General features: G+C 39.4%; 1 protein-coding gene across 1 annotated transcript; it reads left to right on the forward strand.

Annotated features, from left to right (window-relative positions):
• The first annotated feature begins 411 nt into the window (after positions 1 to 411).
• Positions 412 to 7,697, forward strand: LOC118370050 (transmembrane protein 74B-like). Its single transcript, XM_035754817.2, has 2 exons — positions 412 to 1,201; positions 2,233 to 7,697. The coding sequence occupies exon 2, from the start codon at positions 2,290 to 2,292 to the stop codon at positions 3,028 to 3,030; it is 741 nt and encodes a 246-aa protein (XP_035610710.1). The 5' UTR covers positions 412 to 1,201; positions 2,233 to 2,289; the 3' UTR covers positions 3,031 to 7,697.
• Positions 7,698 to 12,714: the final 5,017 nt, after the last annotated feature.

Raw genomic sequence — 12,714 nt, forward strand, 5'->3', positions numbered from 1 at the left:
CACAGAAGATTCAGCTGTCGCAAGTTTATTAAATGAGTTGCACCTCAAATTGAGCTGCACGCTTGCAAATAGTGCTGAATGTATTCAAATGTCAAGTTATAACTTTGCCACGTTACATTTTTCACACGTCATGATACAAGCAAATAAATGAATAAATAAACCACGAAAGACAGCCTGTCATTTCAAATGGTAACAAATGAGTCATAGTGGAAGAACAAGCAAGGAGATGGGCGGATCCTAGCAGAGGTAGAGAGATCGTATTGGCGCGTTCTGTCATATATTTGCATATTATCATTAGGGAACGCCTACTTTGTGAAGTGCGCGTGTGTAAATAACTAAATTCGCATTTGCACTCCTTCAAAACAACGCAATCTTTTGAAACTTTGGCAAAGCGTAAGGTCTACAAAACTTTAGTTTACTCTGTTCGTAACAGATTTTAGTTTTGGGAACAGAAAATTGTATTGAGATAAAATGTAATCCATCTCGTTACATCTTCTCCGACTGCAGAGTGGACTAAGTTTTGTAGTGAGTGGAAAAGCCAAGGGAATGCTTTACATTTATACATCCGGTGGAATTTTTGTCTCATTGTTCTATCTGTGAAATTAAATAACACGTGTGAATCATGACAGGCTACAAACTTGAGCCAACTGCGAGCTGGGGTAGGCTAGGTCGTTTCACGTCTCAGGCCCTCGGAGGAAGCCGATTGAGAGAGGGGTGAATGTGCTGCTAAAAAAGGCAAATCCGGGGGAAGCAGACGAACAAAACGAATGATTCTACTCGTTCACAAAGAGACAGGCGTGATTAGAAACTCAGTCCGATCAAGAATAGGCCTATAAGCGTTCTGAGCTTTGATCAATGCTGGGCATAATATTTAGATGTTGATCCGTAATTGATTTCTTGATTGTGTATAAAATATATAAACAGGCTATATATAGTTTTATTTTATTTTTTTACAAATGAGGAAAAATGACCGAGGTCCGGATCTCGTACTCATATGTAGTTACAGCTCTGTGTGCAGGTTATGCTTTTAATATGACTGAAGGCTCTACTACCGACTGAAGCGATGCGCTCGCCTTCAACCACCAATTTCACGGCGCTGTTTGTTTGCGCATGGCCAGTCGCTCTCGAGGTCTTTCCGTCTCACTCGCAACCGGCATCTTTGTACAAAACAAATCTTATCACTGGTGCATCAACACCTGGGGTAGGTTTTTCTTTATTGTGTTTAATATTGATATATAAAGAGAGGAGTCAGCCGTTTGTTTTTTTATGCATAGGATGTTTGTTATAGTATTGTAGGCTAATGTGATTATTGTTGAATATTTGTCCTCTTTGATTCATTGACGCATAGGCCTATATATAGATATCGACCTCTTAAAACGTAACATTTCATCTAATAAATAGGCAACGTTATTGTGATGGTCATCAAGGTCATCCCAGTGTTGATTGTGCACTGTTTTTAAAAACTATTAAACCTCTATCGTGTGTTAAAATTGAAGGGATTTCATGATATATAGGCCTAATTCATATAGAAAATGTGTCAGTAGCCGACTGTTTGAGGTAAATATTTAGCCTACAGCCTATTGTCACACAGCTAGACTCTCGTCAATCACTAGATCTGGTAGCCTACAATTAGCAGATGAGCTATGATTATGATAATGAAAAAGGTTGTTCTTGTTAATAATATATCAACGTTTTTTGACTCTCTCCACCCTTTTTAATGATAATCGGAGCATCTGTGTTTACCAGCAGTAGCACTACATGGTGGCGTTCCATCGAGGTTAAATGGTTGGAGGGATGCATTTATTCCCAAATAAATCGTCTACAATCTGCGAATCAACAGTGAAGTGTTTAATATACGTATAATTAAAATAGCCTGCATGGATCAGTAAATGCTGGTTTGGATTGTTAACATTGCCAGCGTTCAATGTGATTATAGTGCACTTCTAGGCAGTGATTTTCCTGATTAAGGAATGCGCTCTCCATGACCAAGGTTTACACACTTCAACGCTTTAATTTGAAATACTTATTGTTTTGTGACGACTGCATATGTTATTCTATCTCATTTAAATAAATATATTGTGGCCTTTGTTAACGTAGAATATTCTATTTCGATTTAAATTACGCTTAGATTTCACTAAATATGGTGAACTATTAAAATTTGTGAGGCAGGCACTGCATGCGTAATAAGCCTACATGTCAATGTCTATTTCATAATTTCATACATTTCTGCAGGTGTTCAGCAAAATAATTAAGGGTGGCATAATTTAACGACATGAGCAGATCCACTGAATGTCGATGGAGTCTGTGAAATCCGTAGAGCTCCATGATTTGGGGGATGGGGACAAGCGCGCTGCCTGCGAGGCCGCTACAACTCCGGGACAAGGTCCTCGGACAGCGCCCAGAGCTGGAATCGAGAACACGTCATATCAGGAAGAAGAGCACGAGATGAGGTTCAGTGACCCAGCCAGCTCGAGTGTTCATCGGTCCATGTCTAATGATAGGGGCTACCAGACACAACCCCAGCCTTTCCAGCGAAATGAGCTGTCACCCCGGTCTGAGGAGGGCCATGTGACTGACTTCAATGACCATTCTGTCGACTATGGGTTCATATCTGCCCTGGTGTTCTTGGTGGGTGGAATAGTACTGGTAATCATTGCCTATACCATCCCCAGAGAGGCTAAGGTCAACCCAGACCTGGTGTCAGCTCGTCAGATGGAGAAACTGGAGATGTACTACGCACAACTGGGCTCGCACCTCGACAAGTGTATCATAGCAGGCCTGGGACTGTTGACTCTAGGGGGAATGCTCTTGTCCATCTTGCTAATGGTGTCCATATGCAAAGGTGAGCTGTACCGCCAGAGGACTTTTGTCCAACCCAGGAAGACGTACGGGTCGATTCACCTGCGGATGAGACAGTTGGGCGAGGGGGGAGAATCTATTGTTGAATGTGAACCTAGTCACACTGGCACCACAGCTCCAGCCATAAGTACAGATGGAACACAGATGTCCAGTGGGACCCAACAGGAGTAGCACAATCTGAGCACATTTCTATCCACAGACTATGTGAAGGGTTGTAATCATTGCTTGAGGGGCTTTGTGAAAAGTGAAGCAAGCAAGGTAAGCTGAATGTGGTTAAGACTAAGAGCACATCTGGAACTACACATCATGTATTGTTGGATGTAGGATCAAATCAGAGACTGAGATGGAACTGAAAAGCACAATGGGCACCCTTGAGGAACTCATTGAATAGGCTAACTTGACATGCTGGCTATCAGCATCTTTTCAAGACTTGAATATATGTCTGGATAATATATTTATCACATTGTTAATGAACAAAACATGTACAATATGTATAGGCCTACAAATGCTGTTGTTGTTATTGTTATCATGTAAGGATACAATGCCTTAAAAAGTTAGTCACTGTAAATTGTGTACACATATGCTAACATTCTAAGCTCATGTGAGCCAATAAGCCAAGTTAAATATGTAGCAACTCACTGGAGCCACTTAACCTGTTGGTTGTTATTATAACGTGGTCTTGGCAAGAAAATACAGCAGCACAAACAATAACATCGAAGCAAGTGAAATGTTAGATATGCATCAGAGGCTTTGGGCCAGGTTTTTGATGAATTTAAGAAAACAACATATTATTTTATTTCATAATGATGTGGAAATATATATACCAAATGTGGAGAACCGGCAACAACTTTTCCTCCAAAATGTGTTAATGAGATTGTCCACACACACACATACCACCATGCAAGGTCTTGCCCAAAGAAATGGGGTCATAATTATATACTATAATTGTCCCAGTTGTTTGCTACAAATTTAGCCTTTATCTTTAAAAATACATTAGAGCCATTTGGTAACATAGATCATATATCATAGAAGTCCTTATGAAACTTTGCAATGGAATAATGGAGCTGGAAGAATAAATCTCTCTCTTTCTCTCTCCCCCTCTCTCTCTTCAAATCAGCATGTTAAACAGCAGCAACACAATATTTATTATAAATATCAAACATTCATGATAATTAAATATATCGCCTCCAGATAACAGTTATTATCCAAATGAAATATTATTACAGACCAAATTATTTAATGCAAACCAAAGGCCTTTTCAAATGATTTAATGGAGAAAGCTAATCACTTATAAAGAAAGTGGTAAGAACAAAGTACTAGTATACAGACAATGATTTTCTTACCATCTGGTGCATTACATATAGAGCAACTGAATGAGACAATTTATAAAGCTCAGAAAGCATATTAATGATTTAAAGCTAAGGCTCCTTTAATATCAACTGAGGCTAAGGATTTGGCAATTTGTCTTCTCTTACAATTCGAATGCGAAGTTGATATCCATTCAGTGTATGTAATAAATGTAATAGCCTAACATAAAAACACATCTAAATCAGAGTGTATTAGTCACATGCACAGGGTTAGATGTGTTTGCAGGGTACATTGATATTCGTATGCTCAGAGCTCCAACAATGCAGGTCAAAGAGAAGTGAGTGAAACAATAATAACAAATAGTAATAGAAATAATACTAAGTAAAATAATATATAATAATCAAAAAATTCAAATGCTGTGTTGTACACTCATTGTTGGTCTATATTGGCAAGTGCACTTTTGGAAAGGAGGAGCACATTTTCCTGGAAGAAATTACAAATATCTGGCTTACTGCTATTAGCCATATATACTGTAAGTTATGTAAAGGTGGCCATTGTTTTAATTTTAAATCATGGAGTTAATATTATATTCACAACAAATATAGACAATATATCAGAGAATTAAGTTTACAGATATTTAACAACTATTTATATACATATATATACAGAACCATTGTTGGATCAATGTATCGTAGAAAATATTTGACCTCCACAATTGCTGCTGTTCACGTCATAGGCCCACTCATAAGTATTGTACATTGATGAAACTTGCAGAGTAAATTAGTCGTAGATATCAGTTCAAGGTTTTAGGAGGCTTTTTCTTATAATGGTGTTTTCAACAATCAATAAAGTGTCTGTCTATAGGTTATGACCAAGAGTAACGTTGCATTGCTTGTTATTCAAACTGTTAAATAGAGAGGATCTGTTGAATGTCCATGTTAATCTGATTGTGTTTGATGAATGTTAGGTAATGTTGTATTACTACAGAGATGTTGGACTTATAAAGGCCCTGCTAGTCTAAGTTTTCAGTTATTACACGTGAATACATACATTTCACATATGCACAACTGGAATACACTTCAATACCTTCTCACTTAGTTTGGGTACCAGTCTGTTTTTGCCGTCATGCCACTCTTTGCCACTCTTTGTCATGCCAAAGACGACAATGAGTTGACATGATAGCACCAACATGATCTGGGACTAGGCTGCTTCTCACTCAAGGATCATGAATGAATGTAAACTATCCCAAAAGGTGAACAACTGTGGCATCACAATAATACTCACAGTATTCATATTATGGTTGATGCAATACTGATGTATGTTGACATTTGATGATTGAATGACGGTTAGCATGACATCATCTTCACATTTTACACACAAAAACCACACAAGAACTTATGTTATCACAATTACAGTTGAAGTTGGAAGTTTACATACACCTTCGCCAAATACATTTAAACTCAGTTTTTCACAATTCCTGACATTTAATCCTAGTCAAAATTCCCTGTCTTAGGTCAGTTAGGATCACCACTTTATTTTAAGAATGTGAAATGTCAGAATAATAGTAGAGAGAATGACCTATTTCAGCTTTTATTTCTTTCATCACATTCCCAGCGGGTCAGAAGTTTACATACACTCAATTAGTATTTGGTAGCATTGCCCTTTAAATTGTTTAACTATGGTCAAACATTTCAGGTAGCCTTCCACAAGCTTCCCACAATATGTTGGGTGAATTTAGGCCCAATCCTCCTGACAGAGCTGGTGTAACTGAGTCAGGTTTGTAGGCCTTGCTCACACATGCTTTTTCAGTTCTGCCCACAAATTGTCTATAGGATTGAGGTCAGGGCTTTGTGATGGCCACTCCAATAATTTGACTTTGTTGTCCTTAGGCCATTTTTCCACAACTTTGGAGGTATGCTTGGTTCATTGTCCATTTGGAAGACCCATTTGCGACCAAGCTTTAACTTCCTGACTGATGTCTTGAGATGTTGCTTCAATATATCCATATAATTTTCTTGCCTCATGTTGCCATCTATTTTGTGAAGTGCAGCAGGCCCTCCTGCAGCAGAGCACCCCCACGAAATGATGCTGCCACCCCCGTGCTTCACGGTTGGGATGGTGTTCTACAGCTTGCAAGCGGCCCCCTTTTTCCTCCAAACATAACAATGGTCATTATGGCCAAACAGTAAACATTTTGTTTCATCAGACCAGAGGACATTTCTCCAAAAAACACAGTCTTTGTCCCCATGTGCAGTTGCAAACCGTAGTCTGGCTTTTTTTAATGGAGGTTTCGGAGCAGAGGCTTCTTCCTTGCTGAACGGCCTTTCAGGTTATGTCGATATAGGACTGGTTTTTACTGCGGATATATATACTTTTGTACCTGTTTCCTCCAGCATCTTCACAAGGTCCTTTGCTGTTGTTCTGGGATTGATTTGCACATTTCACACCAAAGTACGTTCATCTTTAGGAGACAGAACGTGTCACCTTCCTGAGCGGTATGACGGCTGCATGGTCCCATGGTGTTTATACTTGCGCACTATTGTTTGTACAGATGAACGTGGTACCTTCAGGCATTTGGAAATTTCTCCCAAGGATGAACCAGACTTGTGGAGGTTTTTCTGAGGTCTTGGTTGATTTAATTGGATTTTCCCATGATGTCAAGCAAAGAGGCACTGAGTTTCAAGGTAGGCCTTGAAATACATCCACAGGTACACCTCCAATTGACTCAAATTATGTCAATTAGCCTAACAGAAGCTTCTAAAGCCATTAATTAATTTTCTGGAATTTTCCAAGCTGTTTAAAGTCACAGTCAACTTAGTGTATTTAAACTTCTGACCCACTGGAATTGTGATACAGTGAATTATAAGTAAAATAATCTGTCTATAAACAAATGTTGGAAAAATTACAAGTGTCATGCACAGAGTTGATGTTGTAACCGACTTGCCAAAACTATCATTTGTTAACAAGAAATTTGTGGAGTGGTTGAAAAACAAGTTCAAGTGTATATAAACTTCCGACTTCAACTGTACATTATCATCAAGGTAGCCGCCACACTGTTTTCCAAACAATCCTGTTTGTTTTGGATTCATCTTAAAGTGTATAAATGCCCTCAATGTAAAAAAAAGCAAGGACACAAAACCTTTAAGGAAGTGGATACATCCCAAGACCTTGGAAAACTGACCAGTGATAACTCAATTGATTTTAAGTTATTAACCCATAATAATGATTAGCACAGCAAAATGAACTAGCATGTTTAAGGATCAGTAAAGGACAACTTTGTGTACCATCGACTGTTAGCCAATGTGTGTCTTGTTCTTAAGGAGCAGTCATACAGTTACTTAGTAATGAAGTCTTATGTGGCGATAGAAGAGTAACAGAGAGTAAGCTGTTGAAACTGCATGTGTGTTTTGTGAGATATTGTGAAAATCCAATGCCCCATTTTTGTTGCATTTATGATATATCTAAGAGCTGTATATGTGACAATTTTTAAGAATAATTTCAGTATGACAAATAAACCTTTGTTGCTCTTGTTTCTATTCTCTATTCTACTTTTCTATTGTGTCCTCTTTATTGTTTCTCTTAGTGGTTGACTCTCAGTTATTCTTGCTGCTTATAAGCCCAATATGAACATTCAGCTCCATCTGTGGACTTGTAATATATAATAATAATAATAATATAATAAACTTGTAAACTTGTAAATAAGACTGGCCGGTGATAAAAGGGGTTATCTGATTGGTGGGATTGATATAGGAAGGGGAACGCGGGCAAGGTTGGATTTTCTATAGTGTATTGAATACCTCTTGTATCATCTTTAATTCTGGATTTGTCAGTACCAGTTTGCATGACATTGTACTGTGGTAGAAAGTCCCTCTCTGAAGATTTGTTCACATTTTCCATTGTGACTGCATACGGCTAGTTCAGAGTTGGGCTGGACCCCCCACCACACAAATGTTACGCTATTATACTCATTTTGCCATGAGGCCGAGAGAAAATGTTCCTCTTTTAAAGCTAATTTTCTGCAATTCTACAGATATTGCAATGGGGGAGAGAGAAAAATGTTATGTTTTATAGCTAATCTCATGCTATTCAAAAAAAAAATTGCAATGAGGCTGAGAGAATTTTGCATTTTTAAAGCTAAGTTTCCCAAATCCTACAACAAAGTGTGTGCTGTAGGAGGTACTCGAGGACTGGAGTTGGGAAACACTGATATAGACGATGTCACCATAATCTATAACCGGTATGAATGTCGAATGAATTATTTGTTTTCTACTATTTAATGAAAGGCATGCCCTATTCCTAGAACGGAAGCCATAAATATAAAGAAAGGGAATCTGAATCTGAGAAAAAGTCCTTTCAAATTAAGTTGTATCAATTTCAAGTACTGCCATATTGTTTACAGTGGAGTTGTCACGACTCCCACCGAAGGTGGCTCCTCTTCCTGTTCGGGCGGCACTCGGCGGTCGTCGTCCCCAGTCTACTAGCTGCCACTGATCCCTTTTCCCTTTTCTGTTGGTTTTGTCTTATTGGTTACACCTGTTTCTTGTTTAGGTTTTAGTTGAGCTATTTAAGCCGGTGATGCCCGCCTGCTTTTGTGCGGGCTTATTTCCTCTGTTCGTGTTTGTGTGATTTTCTTGTTTTTCTCCGGACTGGTTGGGTCCTGTTTTTGGGACGGTCTTTGTTATGCTTTTGGTGTTTTTTTTAAATTCCTGCGCCGGAATAAAAAACAATTGTCCTTTACCCTCTGTTCCCTGCTCCTGACTCCGCACCCACTACTCATAGAAGTGCGTTACAGGAGTGTAGTGAGACACATTTGTTTTCCCACCAGAATTTTTTTCTTCCTCTTGGTTAGCTTTTTCTGTCAGGGACTGTATTAGTTACCGTATTGCATGTGTGACATATTTTGGGAATTGACCTGTTGCTAGGCAACAGTCCAAGGCCAGAGAGGGAAAGAGAAAGGACTTGCGTTAGATATTTTTGCTAGCTAATCAAAGACTGACAGTCTCATTTCGTAGAGACCATCTAGTCGAATAGTACTCTCACAGACCTAAATAATAGGTCCTTTAGACTAGGTGGTCTGTAAGTAGTCAGCAAGTGACAGTTAATGTATGTCAACATGTATAGGCATAACCATAAATAATGTAGAGCAGTGCCTACTCATAATATGAAAGGCACTCCTAAAGATAAATATAATAAACCCACACAGTATGGAGAACTGCTCAATGATTAAATATCCCTTGAAGATAAGAATTAAACACAAACAACCAATTACCAGTTACAACTTATTATTAAAAGGAAGACATGTCAACTCAAAAGTACACTCAATAAATGCTCAAGCTTGAAACAAAGTGTAAATCAAACAATTATTATCTCATTTCAATCACATCTAAACTACCATTTGTCACGTTCGTTATAGCGATGAGACCAAGGCGCAGCGGGATGTGAATACATCTTCTATTTTAATGAAACAAAGAACACTTAAAACAAACTTACAAAAACAAACAAACGAACGTGAAGATATATTTTTTATTTTTCCGTTATTTTACCAGGTAAGTAGACTGAGAACACATTCTCATTTGCATCAACGACCTGGGGAATAGTTACAGGGGAGAGGAGGGGGATGAATGAGCCAATTGTAAACTGTGGATTATTAGGTGACCATGATGGTTTGATGGCCAGATTGGGAATTTAGCCAGGACACTGGGGTTAACACCCCTACTTTTACGATAAGTGCCATGGGATCTTTAATGACCTCAGAGAGTCAGGACACCCGTTTAACGTCCCATCCGAAAGACAGCACCCTACACAGGGCAGTGTCCCCAATCACTGCCCTGGAGTGTGTTGGAGTGCCTCCTACTGGCCCTCCAACACCACTTCCAGCAGCATCTGGTCTCCCATCCAGGGACTGACCAGGACCACCCTGCATACCACTGCTGGCTTGCATCTGAAGCTAAGCTTCATACATATATATCTGAAAAGGAAGGAAACCATAGACATACAAAACACCAAGACTAGTAAACAACCCCAAACATATACAAAAACCCTAGACTGGACAAAAACACAACAAACCACCCCTTGTCACACCCTGACCTAATCAAACTAATAAAGAAAACAAAGATAACTAAGGTCAGGGCGTGACACCGTTCAAAAGTTTAGGGTCACTTAGACATCCTTGTTTTTGAAAGAAAAGCACATGTTTTCTTGTCCATTAAAATAACATCAAATTGATCAGAAATATAGTGTAGACATTGTTAATGTTGTAAATGACTATTGTAGCTGTAAACGGCAGATTTTGTATGGAATATCTTCATAGGTGTACAGAGACCCATTATCAGCAACCATCACTCCTGTGTTCCAATGGCACGTTGTGTTAGCTAAATTCAAGTTTATCATTTTAAAAGGCTAATTGATCATTAGAAATCCCGTTTGCAATTATGTTAGCACAGCTGAACATTGTTGTGCTAATTAAAGAAGCAATAAAACTGGCCTTCTTTAGACTAGTTGAGTATCTGGAGCGTCAGCATTTGTGGGTTCAATTACAGGCTCAGAATGGCAAGAAACCTAATACTTTCTTCTGAAACTCATCAGTCTATTCTTGTTCTGAGAAATGAAGAATATTCCATGCGAGAAATTGCCGAGAAACTGAAGATCTCGTTCAACACTGTGTACTACTTCCTTCACAGAACAGTGCAAACTGACTCTAAGCAGAATAGAAAGAGGAGTGGGAGGCCCCGGTGCACAACTGAGCAAGAGGACAAGTACATTAGAGTGTCTAGTTTGAGAAACAGACCCCTCACAAGTCCTCAACTGGCAGCTTCATTACATACTACCCATAAAACACCAGTCTCAACGTCAACAGGGAAGAAGCGACTCTGGGATGCTGGCCTTCTAACGCTAGCTGGCTGGCTCGCTAGCTAATGTTACTTGTATGATCTGTGTAGCAACATTATTCGTATCTCAGAGCCATTTGCTAGCTATCATTGAGCCTGGTTGGTTAGCTACCTGCAGATTCATGCAGGGTAGTAACGGTGTGAGATGGGATTATGGTTCATTCTTTAGCTAGCTAGCTACATGTCTAAACAAAAGACTCCACTATGCAAGTAACCATTTCAATAGAATGTTCATGATGACATAGCGACAACTGCCGATAGACGTAGCTGGTAAATTCGCTCTGGCTATCTACTGAGATTTCAGAGCACTCTCATCTGAGTGTGCCAGAGCGCAGAATAACTGAGGAATTTACGAACACATGTTAGTTAACCTTGGCAAAAAAGCGTAATACATTTTTTGCCTACAGCACAGTTGCAGTCATCAACGCTCTGGATAACAAAAAAACAGCCTAACCAGCTCTGCTAGGGTGAGTAAAATGGTCAGAGTGAGCTGTTCTCTCATTTGTGTCTGGAAGTAGCTAGTAAGCTAGCCAACATTAGCCAGATAGCTTGGGTGTTTGACTGCTGTTGTTGGGTCAAAACACTCGGATCAACCCTACTCCTCGGCCAATGTGCGCGCTAAATACTCAGGGAGAGAAAAACTCTGAATTTACAAACAGACAATCTGACAAAGCTCAGAGTTTACGAACTCCCAGAGCACACTCTGGCACTCCAGATTAAATTAGCCTTTAGTCTTGAAATCTTTGGTTGTTTAGTACATGGCATCACATGTGAATCCTTAAAGAGGTGGGTGGGGCTAAGGCTTAAGAGGGTGTGAATGATGCTGAATGGGTGTATACAAAGACAAGCTCTCCAGTAGGTGTACCAAAATATTCAAGGGCCATTTTCTCAAATGTAAAAATGGCACTTTTAAATTTTGATACATAAGACCGAATCGAGTCGTCAGTCACATTTAGAAAGGACCTGGTACCAGACTGTAATACCTAAGATTGCTCATTCTATACAATGGGGATTGCCTTCAAACCAATAAAAGATATAGCAAAGTAATATGGCACATGATACAAGGCTCAATTGAAAAGTTCAATCTCAGAATTTAAGATATTAATGTTCGACACGTTTCATGGGATCTTTGCAAGAACATTTAGTGCCCCTAAAAACACATAATGTATTTTTACTGTTACTACACAAGGCCCTGATTGGTGAACCACTGATCCATTCATAGTTCTTTGTCTGTTGCCAAGGTTAGGGATACTCACTCACACACACAGGGCTTTTAAGGCTAGGGCTGATTTTAAGGTTTTACTGCTACCCTACAAAACATTAAATGGACTTGCTCCCACCAATCTCTCTGATTTAGTCCTGCTGTACATGCCTACACGTATACTACAGTCACAAGATGTTGGCCTCCTTGTTGTCCTTAGAATGTCTACGCAAACAGCTGGAGGCAGGGCTTTCTCCTATAGAACTACATTTTTATGGAATGGTCTGCCTATCGATGTGAGAGACGCAGACTCAGTCTCGACCTTGAAGTCTTTAGTGAAGACTCGTCTCTTCAGTAGGTCCTATGATTGAGTGTAGACTGGCCCAGGGGTGCGAAGGTGAACGGCAAGGGACTAGCATGATGAACAGCCCTTGCTATCTCTGCCTGGTAGGCTACCCT

This window comes from Oncorhynchus keta, chromosome 37 (genome assembly GCF_023373465.1).
Source record: "Oncorhynchus keta strain PuntledgeMale-10-30-2019 chromosome 37, Oket_V2, whole genome shotgun sequence".
Classification (NCBI taxonomy): Eukaryota; Metazoa; Chordata; class Actinopteri; order Salmoniformes; family Salmonidae; genus Oncorhynchus; species Oncorhynchus keta.